Here is an 18,511-nt window from a genome sequence, read left to right on the forward strand (position 1 = left end):
TTCTCATTAGTTATCTATTTTATATATAGTAGTGTGTATATGGCAATCCCATTCTCCCAATTCATCCCACCCCCTTCCCCCCCCCCCCCAATATCCATACGTCTGTTCTCTACGTCTGTGTCTCTATTTCTGTTTTACAAATAAGTTCATCCGTATCGTTTTTCTGGATTCCATGTATAAGCGATATTATGCGATATTTGTTTTTCTCTTTCTGACTTATTTCACTCTGTATGACAGACTCTAGGTCCATCCACATCTCTACAAATGACCCAATTTCATTCCTTTTTATGGCTGAGTAATAGTCCGTTGTATATATATATACCACATCTTTATCCATTCATCTGTCGATGGACATTTAGGTTGCTTCCATGTCCTGGCTCTTATAAATAGTGCTGCAGTGAACATGGGGTGCATGTGTCTTTTTGAATTACGTTTTTTTCAGGGTATATGCCCAGTAGTGGGATTGCTGGGTCATATGGTAGTTCTATTTTTAGTTTTTTAAGGAACCTCCATACTTTTCTCCATAGTGGCTGTATCAATTTGCATTCCCACCAACTGTGCAGGAGGGTTCCCTTTTCTCCACACCCTCTCCAGCATTTATTGTTTGTAGATTGTTTGATGATGGCCATTCTGACCAGTGTGAGGTGATACCTTATCGTAGTTTTGATTTGCATTTCTCTAATAATTAGTGATGTCGAGCATCTTTTCATGTGTTTGTTGGCCATCTGTATATCTTCTTTGGAGAAATGTCTATTTAGTTCTTCCACCCATTTTTTGATTGGGTTGTTTGTTTTTTTGATACTGAGTTGCATGAGCTGTGACATTGACTTTCTAGCTGGAGGTTTGTACCTTTTAATCCTCTGTCCCTATTTTGCCCATCTGTCCCCTCCCCTCTGGCAACCACCAGTTTGTTTTCTGTATCTTTGAGTCTATTTATGTTTTGTTGTGTTTGTTCATTTGTTTTGTTTTAATTTGAGTCATTCTAGTGGAAGTGAAGTGGTATCTCTTCTGGTTTAAATTTGCATTTCCCTAATGACTTGTAATGTTGAGTAACTTTTCATGTGCTTCTATTTTTATCTTCTACTCTCAGGTGTGTATTCAAGGTTTTTGCCCAATCTTTATTGGGTAATTTATCATTTTGTTATTGACCTGTAGTTTTTGTATATTCTCCATACAAGTCTTTCAGAAATTATTATTGTTAATATTTTCTCACAATCAGTGGATTATCTTTCTAATTTCTTAACAGGGTCTTTTCATTAGCAAAGTAATTTAATTTTGATGAAATACAGTTTATCATTTTTTTCTTTTATAACTAGTGTGTTTTTTTCTAATTTTATTTTTTAAGTTTTTGTGAATGTATCAAAATATTGAATTTTGTATGTTGATCATTTATCTACAGACCTTGATAAATTTACGTATTAGCTCATGATTTATCTGTAGATGATATTGGATTTTGTTTATATACAATCAATCATCTGCAAATAATCATAGTTTTCTTCTTTTTAAATTTTTAGCCTTTTGTTATTATTTCTTGCATAGGTTAGGCCTTCAGTACAGTGATCAATGGAAATGATGATAGTGATTGAACATCCTTTTCTTGTTCTCAGTCTCAGAGGGGAAGTGCTCAGTGTTTCATGAATTAGTATGATGACTTTAGTGGATACTCTTTATCAGATTAAGTGAATTCCCTTCTATCTCTAGGTTTCTAAGACTTTCAATCTTGAATGTGTTTTGAATTTTATCAATTACTTCTGCTTTTGTTGAGATGATTATGTATTATTTCACTTTTATTCTTCTAATGCACAGATTGAATTTCAAATACTAAATCCCTGCTATATTCTGGGATAAATGTAAGTTTTAACCATTATCATTTTAATAATACCTGGATTAGATTTGTTAATATTTTCTTTGAGAGTTTGGCAACCAAATTCATGAGAAAGATTGGTCTGCCTGTAATTTTGTTTTCATGAAATGCCTTTGTCTTTGGTCTGAAAAAACAAATTGGTCTCATAAAACAAGTTGAGAATTATTCTGTTTTAAAACTCTCTCTGGAAAAATTTTTTTAAGATTCATGTTATTTCTTCCTTAAATGATTGAAAAATTCATTGTTCAAGCCATTCGGGTCTAGAGCCTTTTAAAAATTGATTCAGTTTCTTTAGCAGATATAGATCTACTAAGATGTTTCTATTTTTTCTTATGTAATTTTTGGTAAACTTTTTCAAAGAATTTTCCCATTTAATCTAAAATTTTAAATTTGCTGGCATAAAATTGTTTATAATAACTATAATCTGTGTAATGTCTGTAGGACCTATAGTGATATCTCCTCTTTCATTATTGATATTGGTAATTTGTATCTTTTTATTTCTTGATCTGTATTATTAGGGCTTTATTCAGAGAACCAACTTTTGATGATTTTCTCTATTGTTCATTTCTTTTCAGTATCATTGATTTCTACCCTTTATTATTTCATTCCTTCTACTTTCTGTAGGTTTAATTTGTTGTACTTTTTCTAAACCTTAGGAGAGATGCCTAGAGCACTGATTTTTAACCTTTCTTCTTTTCTAATATATGCATTTAAGTCAATAAATTTTCCTCCAAACCTGACTATATCTTCAGCCCATATGTTTTTATATGTTTCATTTACATTAACACATAATTGACAGTATTTTAGAATTTCCATTTTTACTTCTTCTTTGATCCATGGGCTACTTAGCAGTGTGTTGCTTAGTATTTAAACATTTGGGAATTTTTCTAGTTTTCTTTTTGTTATTGATTTCCAGTTGAGTTCCACTAGTGACAGAAAACAAATTCTGTATGATTTCTATCTTTGAAAATAGTTGAGACTTACATTATGGCCCAGAATGTGTTCCATTTTGGTAAATGAGCCCGTGTACTTGAAAAGAGTACAAGTTCCTCAAGTATCAATTAGGTCAAGTTTGTTAATAATCATATTTTTCAGTCTGTATCTCTACTAATGTTTTTCTTCTTATTTTATTAGTTATTGGAAGATGTCATTAAAATCCACAACTATGTGAATTTTGTATTTCTCTTTTTTGGTGATATCAGTTTTCATTTTATATGTTTTGAGGCTATGATGCTTGGTGTGTATACATTTAGGTTTGTTATAACTTACTGTTGAATTAACTATTTTATCATTATGAAATGATTCTCAATCATTTATAAGATTTCTGACATCAAAGACTGCTTGATCTGATATTTGTTTAGTACAGCAGCTTTCTTTTGATTAGTGTGTACGTAGTATATTCTGTTCATCCTTTTTCTTTCAACTTTTCGGTGTCCTCATATTTAAAGTGTGACACTTGGAAGTATCACCAGGTTGTTTTTTAATCCAGTCTGAGAAGCTTTGTCTTTTAATAGTACTCTTCAGTCCTTTTATGTTGAATGCAATTTCTGATATATTTGAGTTTGAATTTTCTGTTTGACTGTGAAGTAACTGTTACCTTTATGGGAAAATTATTAGCTGAATTTCAACAAAGCCCTTTGTGTTATTAGTGTTACTAGTGGATGAAAGTGGAAAAAAATGAATGTTAATAAACTCAGTCAGTGATATATTTCTTCCATCTGGATCTCCATGTCTTTGTGAGGTATCATTTTTTGTTTATGTCAGCCCCTAAAATGAAGTATTGGAAAAAGTTGTGGCCTTAGAATTACCTTTTTCAGATGACTATATCACAACATTTTAAATCAGGAGTTTAAAAAAGAATGAAGCTTAGTCAATGTTTTAGCTCTCACTAAAATAATTAATCGTTGGTAAATTGGTAAATATATCAAATAAATTATCTTTAAAATATTGTTTATTATCTCATCCTTTTTTTAATATTTTGGGTTGTATTTTTAATACAATTGACATGTGACTATTCTAGTATATGGGTATAATTTATAAACAAACAAGCTTATATATGTTGGGGGTATAGTGTCAAAATATTTTACTTGGTTGAGTTTTGAGACCAACAGGCTTAGATTGCCCATGGATCAATAGAATCAAAACTTGAGAGAAGACTTCAGTGATAATCTAGTCCTTAGATTTGTTTGCATGTGTAAAACTGAAGCCCTAAGAAATTAAGTGACTTGCCCATGACTCCTATAACTAGTCAGAAGCACAGTTAGAACCCACACTCTGGGACTTCCCTGGTGGCGCAGTGGTTAAGAATCTGCCTGCCAATGCAGGGGATACGGGTTTGATCCCTGGTCCAGGAAGATCCCACATGCCGTGGAGCAGCCAAGCCCATGCGCCACAACTACTGAGCCTGCGCTCTAGAGCTGGCGTGCCACAACTACTGAAGCCCGCACACCTAGAGCCCATGCTGTGCAACAAGAGAAGCCACTGCAATGAGAAGCCTGTGCACCACAACGAAGAGTAGCCCCTGCTTGCTACAACTAGAGAAAGCCCGTGCACAGCAACGAAGACCCAAAGTAGCCAAAAAAATAAATTAAAAAAAAAAACAAAAAAAACCCCCACACTCAGACTCTCAACTCACGTGTAGTGCTTGTTCCTATATAGTGGATCATCTCCCTAATCTCTTGTATTACTACATGTGCATTTTTACTCCCTTAATCTGTTGACTTTGAAATGTAGCTACGTTCTCCCAGTGGCCCTCAATCTGGATTTTACTTTTATGGAAATATTTGGATTGACACCCATACTTACATTTATAGTCCTGTGCTAAAGGAAATGAGTATTTGTGTATTAAAATTTAATAATGCATGGAAAAGTTGATTTCCATACCCTGAGGTGCTGGTGTCAAATTTGATTTATGAATAAAGTCATTTTCTAAAGATTGCAGACAGAGGTAAACTGTCTTGCAGCAATTTTCCTTACATGAAATGAACTGCTGATAAGGATATTCTTTCATCTTTATTGTGCCTTATCAGTGACCAGGATCTATAACCTTTCATGAGTGAAAAACAGTAATGACTACCTAACACAGTTAATCACAGAGCTTTTCCAAGCAGCCTTGACCATTGGCTTCTCATTTCACTAAATAAGCGTCTCACTGAACTTTCTGCAGCTGTTTGAAGTATGAATTGATTTGAGGAGGGAAATTTAGCATCGGTTTTTCTTTATACTTCGTCAATGTTCCAGAAGGAGGAACATTGATACTCCTCAGCAGGAAGTACTCAATCACCTTTCTAACAGTTGTGTTTATGCCCTTCCATTGCTGGTCCTCCACTGGATATATTCTTGATTAAATGCAGCTGGGAGATTTTGCTTTCTTGACAACCAGAGTTTGATCCAGTGCTCTAGTAATTAAGGAGGTCAAGTGTAAATTTCACCAATATCTGATACTTTACTCATTAGCATTTTCCTAAACCAGAACTCTCCCCTCCTTTCCTCCTGTGTACGCCCTTCTGTAGTAAAATCAAGCTTATTCAAGCAATCGATTTTACCCCAGGAATGATTTAGTTACCTTTTTATTATAGTCTAAAACTTTCAGAGAAAGAGCTGAAGTAATTTGGTACCTTTTACAAACTAATCCGTCCAGAAGAGATTGAGAATACAATTTCTCAAGGCTACCTTGATAACAATGAAACAAAGCAAAAACCAAACTAAAACAAAATCAGAACAATGAGTAAATTAGTTCTATCATTTCATTAAAACTGAGAGGTGAAAATATTGACTATTAGGAGACAAATAAATGGTTAGTTGCTTAAGTTTTACACTTTTCAACCGGGTATTGAGAAACTTTATATAATCTAAGAGTTCAAGGAAATAGCATTTAGAATAGGCTTTTAAAAAAGACATTCTTACTGAAATTTTGGTTACTTGAATGAGCACTAGAAGTAGGAGCATAGCAGTGTTTTTTCTTTAATACCAGGTGAAGTTGCTGTCACTTAGAGGAGACATTAACTACTGGTATAATTAGGAAATAGAGCTAATGCACTTATTCAGTAATTTTTTTAAAGTATTAGGTCTCTTACTGAAGGGGAGATATTTCAATTCAGGGATCAGAAGTTGGCAAATAGGCTCTTTTCCCCAAAGGTGTGATGATGTATTATTATTAAATATACAAGCAATCATAATATTAGTACTTCACAGAGCAGCTTTATGGTTAATTATATATTTTACTCTAATAAACCATGAAGAAATTCTTTTTTTCCTCCTAAAGGCTAATAAACAAGTACCAAAATATAATATAGTAATTGAGCATGATGTGATATCTTGCAGTTGAAACTGTTAAATAATATGTATCTGAATATACCTATGCAAATTTACCTGTATGAGCTTTGTGTCAATTGTGTGATTATCATAATGAATTATAAACATGTGCCATTATAGTTACAAAATCTAGCAAAACATAGTTGTTGTAAAAGACCCAAATGTTTTTAAAATGGCTTTAGAGCCAATGCAAATATTCCTTGACCTAGTTTTCTTTTCTTTGTCTCGTATTTAACAGTTTAGGACAGGGAATGGCAGAAGTTAGGATATACTGATGGTCAGAGATTGTTTAGGGAGGTGGAATGTTTTTGAAAATTACATAACAAGTGAAGACTCTCAAGTTATTAGGTGTTAGTACTTAAAGGGACATTAGAGCCCATCTCTGTAACTCCCTTCATTTTAGAGGTGAGTAAACTGAGGCCCAGAGGCTTAAATGACTATACACTGAAGTACAGGTCTTTGGCCCCCTCTGAGGCCAGCATGCTTTCTATAATCCTAAACTGCTTTCTGTGCAGATTAAGAATACTGATTTTGGCATTGCCACTGGTGTGCTGGCTAAGCCCAGTCAAGTTGCTTAATTTGTTTCCTGAATGCTTTAGAGAAGGAGCAGTTCCAAAGAAGTTTGATTCAGCAATTCACTTGAGTGGTGAATTTGACCCTGCTGTGACCAGGAGATGAGAAACACTCTTTCCATCAACTTGCTAGTTCCCTAGAGAATCTATGGCTCTACTCATATATTTTATTTACTGTGTCCTCCGTTGTCTGAAAATAACTGGAACCACAGTATGAAATGTATTGTGTATATAGCTAGCTTCACATTTTTTGGGTAAAATTAGTTTTGTTCGTATTTGTTTTTGCTTGACTGATAGTAGCAAAATTGGCAAGAAGTAATGAGACTTTCCACAAAATGTGTCTTTACTAAAACATAATAAATGACTGTGGCTAACCTCATCTACGGGGACTGCAGGATTCAACCTCAGAAACTGAAAAGAAACTATAGTGGTAACTGGCACTTCAAGGGCACAAAAAATACTAATGATGAGGCACAGCAACTTCATCCATTCTCGCAGGCATAATACCCTTTCCATCCTATCAGTCGTCTAAGTAGCGGGGGAGAGGGACCCTATTTAAGGTTGTCTTCATGAAAGTGGGTGTGAAAAGCAAGTTCTTCAACAGCTATGGGGGAAGACAAGAGTTATTGCTTCCTTCACTTTGTGACCTGATGACTTTTGGAAGATAGTAGTGAAAAAATCAATATTAAATGCTTCTTGAAAAGAAGACAGTGGCTCTTGTTATGTTTCTGGGAAGGAACGTTTTGCAGTGAACACCTCAAATTGATGACATTAGTCTCTCTGACCCCTAGATTTGTATGAAATAAGTAAGCCCTTGAATCCAATTCCTTGATTAGTTTTTTAAACAATGAAATATTTCAAATACTTGCAAAAGCACAGAAATAAGGTAATCAACAACCATTGTATTTTAACACATCTCAACATTTTGCTATATACATTTCTTTCAGATGTTTTATTTTATGGATAACTAAATTGATTATAGATTTGGAGTCGCTTTGTTATTCTTTCCTGATTTAACTCCCATGTCTTAATTCTCAGGGGAGCTGTATTGGGTGCATTTTAATGCCATTCCTACATATTTACTTATCCATAAACAATACATACCATTGTCTTGAGTAGTTTTAAACTTCACATAAATGGTATTATACTGTATATACCATTTCCCATCTTGACTTTTTCATTTAACATTATGTTTTAAGGATTTTAACACGTGGATATATAGCTGTGATTCATTTTAACTAATGCGACATGCTCCAGCATGTGAAAATACTGTAATTTATCTATTCTCCTATTAAATATTAGGATGTTCCTAGTTTTTTGCAATTACAAACAATGCTGCAATGAGTGTCTTTGTATATGTCCTGTGTAGCTGTGTGAGATTGTCCTTAGGGATAAATAGCTAGAAGTGAAATTGCTGAGTTATAAGGCAAATGTATCTTGAGTTTTACTGGATACTAAATTGATTGGTCAAGTGGTTGTACCAATCTGTATTTCCATCAGTAGTATATGAAAATTCTTGTTTTTCTATGTGCTTACCAATATACTGCCAAAACAGCATTGTCAAACGCTTTGATATTGGTTAATCTGATGGTTATGAAATGGTATTTTATTCTATTTTTATTTATTTCATTTCTCTCATTACTAGTGCTATCTAGCACCTTTACATGTTTTCTGGATACCCTGTAGTCCTTTTAACATTAAAGTTTTAGATGAGTAATGTAATCATATGGTCAAAAATTAAAGCAATATTTTAAAGGTATATATTGAAAGGTACTATTTCCATCCTACCTCATTCACCTGACCCTTCTTTCATTTTATTGCTTTCTTGTATATCTTTCCAGTGCTTTTATACAAATAGATGCAAACATGAATGCATATTCTTACTTTCTCACCTTACACAAAAATAACATACTATGTAAATTGTTCTAAACCTTGCTTTTTACACTTAATCATATATATTGGGGATCTTTCCATTTACTGGGTACTTTTTTATACCTGCACAGTATTCTGCTTTTAGGTATAGCACAGATTATATAACCAGCCTTCTGTTGACGAGAGCTCTGGCCTTTTCCACTCTATTGTTATTAAGAACAATGCTGTAATGAATACCCTTCATCTTGTTCTGACTTATCTACAGGATAAATTCCTAGAAGTGGGCCATAGGATAGTTTTATAATTTTGATAGATATTTTGATCTGTGCCACCAAATTCACTCCATGGACTGGGGAAGAATAGTACCATTTTGCATTCCCACAGGGTATATAAGAGTGCCTTCTCCCCACAGTCTTGACTATAAATTATGATCTAAAACTTTTGTTTTACAGTCTGATGGGGGAAAATGGTATATAAATACATCTTTAGTTGTATTTCTTTTATTATGAGTTGATGCTCAAATTGAGCATCTTTTAATACATATAGGGGGCCTTTATATTTCTTTTTTTGCAACTCTATCCCATTCTTCTATTGGATTGTCTTACTGATTTCTAAGAGCTATTTATGTAATGGGTGATTTAGTCTCCTTGTCTAAGATATGAATTAAGTATTTTACCTAGTTTTCTTTTGTTTTTGCTTATGACTTTGTGCCATGCAGAATTTCTTTTTTCATTTTTATGTAATCAAATTTCTTAATTTTCTAGGAGGGATCTAGGAGGGATTTTGAGCCACAGTTAGAAAACTTTCCCCTGAAAACAATGAAGAAGTTTTTCTGTGTACTCTTCTACTTTTGCAGTTTCATATTGAACATTTAAATATTTTATTCACTTGGCTTTATCTGATGTTAAATGTGAGGTATGTTTTTCCGTATGGTTACCAAGTTTTTCCAATAGCACTTTTTTAAAAAACAAAGTTTGTCAGTACACCAATGATTCAAGATGCTGCTTTTATAATATAATGAATTCCAATGTGTATTTGGGTCTTTTTTGACTTTTTATTCTATTCCATTGATCTGTCTCTTTATACTGTCTTAATTACTTATACTATGTTTTAATTCTTTCAGTTCCTATTTTATTGAGTTTTTAAATAAAAAATATATTTTGAATTTTGTCAAATTCCTTTTCAGCATCAATGGAGAGGATCATATAATTTTTCTTCTTAGATATATTCTATATCAATAGGGTTTCTAATAGTGAGCCATCTTCACATTCCTGAAATAATGTCCACTTGATTGTGAAGTCTCTTTTAATGTGCTCATGAATTATGATTGCTAATTTTTTATTTAGGATTTTACATTAATATCTGTAAGTGTAATCGGCCTATATCTTGGCCTATTTGTTTTATCTTTGTCAGGTTTTGATAACAATGTTATGCTGAAAATACAGTATTGGAAATTAAAAAATAATCATGTTAGTTTACCAGTAGAATAGATAGAGCAGAAGACAGGATTAGTGAACCTGAAGACATATCAACAGGAAATACCCAAACTGAAGCACAGAGAGAAACAAAGAAGAATGGGGGTGAGATGCGGTAGGGAGAAACAAAACAGAAAAAGCCATGTGGGACACAGTCAAAAGGTCAGCATACATGTAATTTGAGTCTTAGAAATAGGGTAAATAATGGGGTAAAAAGATATTTAAGAGATAATGGTTGAGAATTTTCCAAAAATGATGAATGACATTAATCCATGGTTTAATGGATTAACAAATCCATTAATTAACAAATCCATTTAATTAAACAAAGCTCATCAAACCCTTAGTGATACAAATACTACTGAAAACCAAAGCAAAGGGAATATCATAAAAGTAGCTACAGAAAGAAAGACACATTACCTTAAAAGGAACACTAATAATACTGATCGCAAACTTTTCAGCTGAAATTATGGAAGCCAGATGATAATAAAATGGCATTATGCAAGTGCTGAAAAGAAAAAAGGCTAATTCAGAATCCTTTACCCATTGAAAATATCCTTTAAAAGTGAAGACAAAACAAAGACATTTGTAGACCAAAAAGTGCTGAAAAACTGTAGAATTCTTTGTTGGCATTGTTTTCCCCTTCATCATATTGAAGAAGCCATCCTATTGTTTTTTTAGTTTCCATTATTTCAGTTGAAAAGTTAGCTGTAATTCTAACCATGGGTCCTCTGAAGATAATCTTTTTCCCTCTGGCTGCTTTTAGTATTTTCTCTTTGTCTTTGATTTTCTTTAGTTTCACTGCAATATATTTATGTATGAATTTCTTTTAATTTATCCCAGTTGATGTTCATTGCACTTTTTGAATTGTAAACTGATGTCTTTAATCAATCCTAGAAAACTCTTAACCATTGTCTCTTGAAATACTGTCTTTGCTTCATTATTTCTTTCCTTTTCTTCTGAGCTTTCAATTAAACACTTCTACACCTTCTCACTTAATCTGCCTCATCTTTTACCCATTCATTTTGCATTTCCATTTATTTTTAATTCTTCATATTGCCTTTTGTATTTTCTGAACCATTTTACTATTTTTTCAGAAAATTGATAACATTATCTTATTGAGTATATTCTTAGAGTTTTCAAAAATTTAGGTTGTTTTATTTTATTTCTATTAGAGCCTAGAGTGTAGCTCTTTTTCAGATTTTCTAGATCTTTTTAAAATTTCCTATTCCTTGGATAGAGCTTCAAGTGCATCCTTTGTTTCTTTAAACTACTAAGCATAGTTGGTTCTAGTATGAGATTCTTTGTGGGTCTGCTTCTGTTTTGCTTGTATATGCAGGTTCTAACATATGGAGTTTTGTTTCTTTGCATGCCTGGTTATGTTTGGCTTTTTTAAAAAAATGTTGAACAATTTGAAACTTTGGATGCAGGTACCTTACTCCAAAGAGAAGTGGGTTCCTTCTTCCAGGTTTCTGAAGGCAAAACTAGTCCATGACCACCAAATTCAAGGCTCAAAGTTCTCTGAAAGACTTAGGTAATGCCAGCATAATATTTAACTCTGAACTAGGGCTAGTCTACTTCCCATTTACCCTCATTTTGAGGGCACAGTCCTTTGAGGATCAGCTTATTGTGGGGACATCCCTTTTTTTGCCTTAACCTCCCCCTTTGGTAGGCTTAGGGCTTTGATTTCTATCTCTCTTGACCCCACAAGAATAATAGCTTCTTTGATGAATGATCAAAGAACGATATAACACACACACGTGTGTCTGTGTATAAAATCAATTAATACATGAAAAAATGTTTAACATCATCTATAATTAAGAATATGCAAATTAAAGCAGCAAGTTTTCACTCATCAGACTGTTAAATTTAATGCATCAAAAAGCTTAAAAGTTGACAAGAGTGCATACCTTTATTTGGGAAGGAAGTACATGAAAATATTAACAATTCTTACCTCTAAAAGGAAGCCCTCGGATTGAGTGAAGGAGAGGAAGATGTTTTCTTTTCATGGTATATGCTCTTATAGTACTTAAAGTTTTTACTTCATGTACATATTTTTTAATAAAAATTTAAAATGCCTAGATACTTACTTTTAAAATATATATATACATATATTTATTTATTTATTTATTGGCTGCATTGGGTTTTCGTTGCTGGGCACGGGCTTTCTCTAGTTGCGGCAAACGGGGGCTACTCTTCATTGTGGTGTGCAGGCTTCTCATTGCGGTGGCTTCTCTTGTTGCGGAGCACAGGCTCTAGGCACATGGGCTTCAGTAGTTGTGGCACATGGGTTCAGTAGTTGTGGCTCACAGGCTCTAGAGCTCAGGCTCAGTAGTTGTGGTGCATGGGCTTAGTTGCTCCGTGGCATGAGGGATCTTCCCAGACCAGGACTTGAACCCATGTCCTCTGCATTGGCAGGTGGATTCTTAACCACTGCGCCACCAGGGAAGTCCCCTAGATACTTACTTTGTATTTAAACTTTGGGGAAGATTTTGCTGTGTTCAAAGTGATTGGGCCTAGAAAACATTTGTACTGTATAAAGAGTTATCAATTTACTAAGTGGTGCTCAATTCATATAGTCATGAATATAGCAGAAATATTTGCTAAAAAATAAAGTCCAAGTGATTAGGCTTTCTGGTTCTGATTAAAATGGTAGCAGCACAGATCAACAGAACATTGATGATATTTAAGTATTTCCTTTTTCTACTCTGACATCAGACTGAGGCACCTGCTGTGACATTGCAGAGATCAGATAGAATATAGTTTGTAGCTTTGTGTCTTCTTGGAAGTCCCAGGGGCCTCATTTATATACCTAGAATCAAGGCAATTGGTGCATCCTGAATGAAGTCAAGGACTTAAATTACTATGCTGAACAAAGGTATTCTTAACATTAAAAAATTTAAAAATTTAAACATAACTTTTGTCTTTCTATGTTTTTCTTTCTATGTAACCACTATCCAGAGATATTGTTGTTTTGTTTTAATTGCTGTTGTGTAGGGATGTGGTTCCCTCTTTTTTTTCTTTGAGTTCAAACTGTCATTTATTATTATTATTTTTAACATCTTTATTAGAATATAATTGCTTTACAATGTTTTGTTAGTTTCTGCTGTATAACAAAGTGAATCAGCTTTATCTATGCATATATCCCTATATCCCCTCCCTCTAGCATCTCCCTCCCGCCCTCCCTAGGGATGTGGTTCCTTTTAAATATTCGGTTTTCTGTTAATGAAGTTATTAATGCTTCCTTCCTGATCCGCTTTGTTTGGACTTAGATTCTCTCATGCTGAGCAGCTCTTCCCAGATGTACTGGGTGCAGTTAATTTAAGAAATCCAGCTCATGCTTACAATAAAGATGAGGCTAATGGTTATAATTCTACAACTCAGGTGCCCTCATGGTCAGGTTGTCGGATTTTAAACTACTACAAAGAAGAAAAAGACTGGTAGCACTCACCACGACAATTCATATTTTATGTATTTTTTACAGTAACCAAGCAAGATAGTTTTTCTCTATAACTGTACCAAACATAACATTTCAGGTTTCTGATCATGTCTGATCTCTGACTGATGCGGTGGGGGGAAGTATGAAATGTCTAATGCTTATATTCCCTAGTGTCACCTTGGGGGAAAAATAGTCTAGTAGCATAGTTCTAGAATAAATCTCAAAGTGTATTTATATTTTGTTAATTTCTAGGTGAAGATGTGTTTATATCTCTGTATGGAGCTGCCATGGACATGAATATAAGGCTGGACAAGAATTCCTTGATCCTTGAGAAAACTTACCTATCTCTGGCCAATCAGCGAACTCTAACTATTCACAACCGCAGTAACATCATTGCCCATTTCCAGTGGAAGATATTTGCTACCCAGGAAGAGGAAGACCGAGAAAAGTATAGGTTTGTAAGAAAAATCACTATCTCTACGCTATCTATATAATTTGGGGGAACATGAAACTTAGTTATGAAAATTCTGTGACTTTTGTGGTAAGTTTCTAACTCACTCAGTGTCAAATTTATTATAACTTGGGTCCAGTGTACAATGCTCCCTTTTTCATTTAAAGAACTGGAGCTGAGCTATGTGGAACACAACATTGTCCATCCTCAGTTAATCTTATCCCAGTTATGATTTATCAGTAGCTAAACTCCTGGATTTTAAAGACCAAATACATCATTCTTCACTGTTCTCTCAAAACTAATCTACATGTCTTTATTTCTTTTCATAACCCTAACTAGATCGATCACTTTTCATAGGGTTTCTAAAAATAATCTCTTTTGGATTGGGATCAATGTGGCCTTTTTTTTTTTTCTTCAGTGAAAAGGTACTTTCAGAAAATATGAAGAATGGGGAAAAAGAGTGCTTAGATATAATGGCTTTTATATTTTCAGTTTTAGTAGCATTCTCAATCCCTGCTAACCATATAATTTAATAGTGATTTCTTGTTGGTATCTTTAATCTACTGCTTTTTAAAATGATACTTCAGGCAGTGGAGAAAATTAATAAAATGGAAAACCAAACTGTTTTAATTAATCTCATCACTGTTAAATTTTGAATATTTCTTTTTACTGAATCTATCCTTGATTCCTTTAATTCCATTTGCAATTTTATCTTCTTCCATCCTCCCTGCATTAGCTCTTTTGCTGCTTTCATTGGAATTTATTTCAGCCTTTTTTATTTGCCTCTCCATTTTCATTAAAGATTAGCCCTGGGAAGCTTCAAAGCTTTGTTTAAAACCAAGTTAGTATGTGATAAAAATAAAAAAGTCTTAGGTCTAGGGAAACCAGGCAGAAATCCCCCAGTGTGCTGTCCCTAATTGAATCAGAAGGAGCTGTGACAGTGATAGGACACAGTAGACCAGAAGCTTTATCATTCAGACAATGAGCTTTAATCACCAGATTGCCACTGTGCCATCTTTAAAAAGTGAGAAAAGAAAAGCCTTTCCTGCCTAAAAACTTCATTTTGCCTCATGGTATAGATACCACTAGTTTAAAAAAGCAAGAGGAGACTACTCATCCACGGTTTCATCTGTCCTGATTCTTCAGCTGACACGTATGTACCAACAATCAGAATGGTCCAGGCATGTTTAAAGATAAGATAGGAGAGCAGGTACAAATAAAGAAACAGCAGTAAAAGTAGTGTTTCAATATCCTACTTGTGCAGTGGGCATAATCTTTTGGGGAGAATGAGTATATCTATCAGAGGGAAAGCCAGCTTTAATTTCAACTATGTCTTTGTGTTTGACCAAATGTATAGCACGTGATTGATGCCATGCCTATGTCCAAAAAGTATTTACGGAAGTTAATTTCAACAGTGAAACTCAGGAAAAATTCAAACCAGTTGCTATCAGAAATGCTAAGGCATAGAGAATATAATTTCAAACAAACGTGGATGGGCTTTCGCCCCCACCACTTCACCTCCTCCAACACTCATGGCTCTATCTCTAATATTATCCTTGAGTCTTGTTCTTCCTTTTCTCTTGCATTGTCTTTCTTTCACTGTCTCTCTTGCTCTTTCTATTAGTTCCCCTAGCAATTTTTTTGTAGCAAGGGAACAATATTGAAGAGCACTTTCATAACCATAATTGGAAGCCCAATTTTATCATCTTGGATCATGCCCCTCCCTTAAACAATGAAGTTGAAAAGTGACTTCAGATGGCTAAATAAGAATACCTTGCTGTGTGTGGGTGACACACAGTGACATAACTCATGTTTCTGCAAACTGGATTGGTTGATCTAAGTGAAGAGTCTATTGAATATTCTGTCCCATCCCCTCTCCCTACCCCTCTCTTAGGGCCAGATGCCTAATCTCTTATTTGACCAGGTGTGTCTTCTCTCACATGCCTCTCTTGTTTCTTGATACATTCCCAAGCATGCCACAAGTTTCATATTATTAGCTGTGGATTCTTGTCCTGGATGTAACTAGCCACGAAACGCCCATCCTCTCAGAAAGCAAAGCAAAGAAAGAGTTTTGCTCTTTACTGAACTTTTGATTCCTGTCTTTGGATAGCTGCCCCTTTGGTGGGTGGCTATGCTCTTGCTGTGGGTGTAGGCCCTCTCCTCCTCCCTGTCACAAACCCTTAGGTTGTCTCTTAAGCTCACCTCAGTGGCAGATAAAGCAGAATGTTCTTGGATAGCTTTCTTGTGGGCAGAGGTTTGCTCATCCCTGAGAAGCAGCAGTGAGATCTTTAGCTAATGGTATAAACTCTCTCTTGAGCTCCCCAGCAAGGCCAGTGCAGGAATCCCTGGAATAATCTTTTTAATGTTTGACTCTCCTGCTCCTAATGGTGAGCAACCTCTTCCTTTTCTCCTCTTCCTTCAGCAGCCTCTGTAGTTAACGTGTAGAGAGAAAGGTCCACATTCGTCCTGAACTTGGAACAGAGATGATCTAAATGGGCTCATGTATACTTTGAGAGATTAAAGTTTCCCTTTGCAGCACCCAAGTGACCTAAGATTTTAAAACTTCAGTGTATATTTTTAAGTGAGACTCAAGAGCCTGCCCACTGCTTTCCAGTTATAACATGGCTTAAAACTCATCCCAAGGCATTCAGCTACAGGGGCTGAAAGTTGCTCCATGGTGGTTTCAAGAATTCTAATTGCTTTAGTATTATGGATGTCCTCAAGACCCTATTCCAGCCATCATGGTTTCTTGTTCTCCAGCATCTTGATGATGTTCCTGAGCAAAGACTTGGACGTCTCTTCTCCCAGTGGGGGCATTTCAGCCCTACTGAGCCCTATTCCTTTCTGGCAGTTTATAATTTCCATTCTAGGAAGGATGACTTCCTCTCTGCCTACCAAAACACATTGGTACAAACCTTAGGACACATGTCCAGATTTGGGGACCTCGGGCTAATCTCAGGCTACAGACTCTGACAATGAAGATGTTACTTCCCCTAGGAAGAAGTTCTGGGCTTAAAATTTTTGTCCATTTTTTTAAAACCTTAGGAGTCAGATATAAGAACCTTTAAAAATTATCTTTTAGGTCTCTCCTGATATTTTTCTGGGAGTTGCAGAAGTTAATCTCTTCAAAAACTGGTGCTGAATTCTTTCCTCCTCACTTCTTCTGTCTTGGCCTGAGGGATTATAAAACATCCTACAAGATTCTTTCATCCTCATTTTCATCACAGTTTATTATATTCAGAGACTCGTCATGGGCGTTTGAGGATTTCTGCTCCCTATTTCTCCATCAAGGTCATGGCCATTGTCTCAATAGCAACTGCTCTAATTCTAGATCTGCTCTGTGCAAGAACTGTAGAATCCTCAGTGGAGCCCCCCCACAAAGTGATCAGCATGGATCCAAAACATTCCAGTGTTGGAAATGACATGTTTCTCTAAATAAATCAGTTTTATTTGAGCTTTGAGCCTGCCACCCAGGCTCCAACTTAATCTCAGTTGTGGTTGGGGAGCCCTTCCCTTTCCTAATCATAAAAGAATCTGAAGACTTGAGTGGTACCTGATAAACAGGAAGAGGACCTCTAGTCCTCCTTTTATAACAGACATCACAGAGTTGCTGTGTGTCCAGGGTCACACAGTCCCTCTGAAGGTGGATGGCTCCATCCTTTCCTTGCCAGGTGTGGACATGGGAGTATTTCTGCCAGCCATGATGGCCAAGGTTCTTAGTTTTTAATCTCCTCAGCATCCAGTTACCACCTCTTGGGGGTGTTGCAAAGGAGCAGGGTGCAGGTCTCTAGGAACTCAAGATGAGGGGCAGCACTGGTTCAGTGCTTCTGTACTTGAGACACAAGTGTTCCCCATTGAGTATAGTCCATTAGCTGGACTGTAGTTGATGCCTGAAGGTGATGGGTATTCGGGCTAGCACACCATTTGCAAAATGGGTTAAATCCATAGTTTTACTGAAAGAGAAGGCTGGTGTGATATTACACTCTCTGATGAGAGGTCTCTTCGTCTGTAAAACAGAACCACCTCTGAGTGCAAGAGACCATGAGTATCAGCACAACAAGATGGCAAAACAACAGACTGAGGCATATAGAAGTCCTTGTTAGAGTCAGCCCAGCTTAAGGTGGTATTGCACGTTCCCTTCTTAGACTATCAGCCATGGCTCTAATTCTGCATAGAGGGCAAAGAGGATGACATCTGGTGTTCCCCCCACCCCGTGCATTATACAGCTGTCACTGATTCAAGAGCCCCAACGGCGTGGGAGAGGGCATCATTTGGGAATTTCTGTTTTGTCCTCTTTTGTTTTCTGGTGTAAGGGCTGAGTTAATCATACCCCTCAATTCATAGAGCGTTATCATCCTTGGTCCACATAAAGCACTTTATCCCCACAGCCCATTTCCATTAACCCCCCTAAGTAAATGTAATGTATATGATTCCCATTATTTATTTAACCAATACTTCAATCCGTTACATCAAATTTACCCACTTTTTTTAGTATTATTGCTAGAACTTTGATGAACCTCTTTGTTG

General features: G+C 35.5%; 1 protein-coding gene across 20 annotated transcripts in view; it reads left to right on the forward strand.

The window, feature by feature from the left end:
• Nucleotides 1–18,511, forward strand: part of HYDIN (HYDIN axonemal central pair apparatus protein) — a 446,648-nt gene that overhangs the window by 141,087 nt on the left and 287,050 nt on the right. For all 20 annotated transcript variants that reach the window (XR_009499152.1, XR_009499153.1, XR_009499154.1 and 17 more), the window contains one exon: nucleotides 13,786–13,987. Coding sequence is in view for 17 of the 20 variants with exons in the window: in XM_059905589.1 (XP_059761572.1) it covers nucleotides 13,786–13,987 (202 nt within the window). In the remaining 3 variants the exon portion in view is untranslated. The remainder of the gene's footprint in view (nucleotides 1–13,785; nucleotides 13,988–18,511) is intronic.

The sequence above is a fragment of the Balaenoptera ricei genome, chromosome 19 (genome assembly GCF_028023285.1).
Source record: "Balaenoptera ricei isolate mBalRic1 chromosome 19, mBalRic1.hap2, whole genome shotgun sequence".
NCBI classification, from domain to species: domain Eukaryota; kingdom Metazoa; phylum Chordata; class Mammalia; order Artiodactyla; family Balaenopteridae; genus Balaenoptera; species Balaenoptera ricei.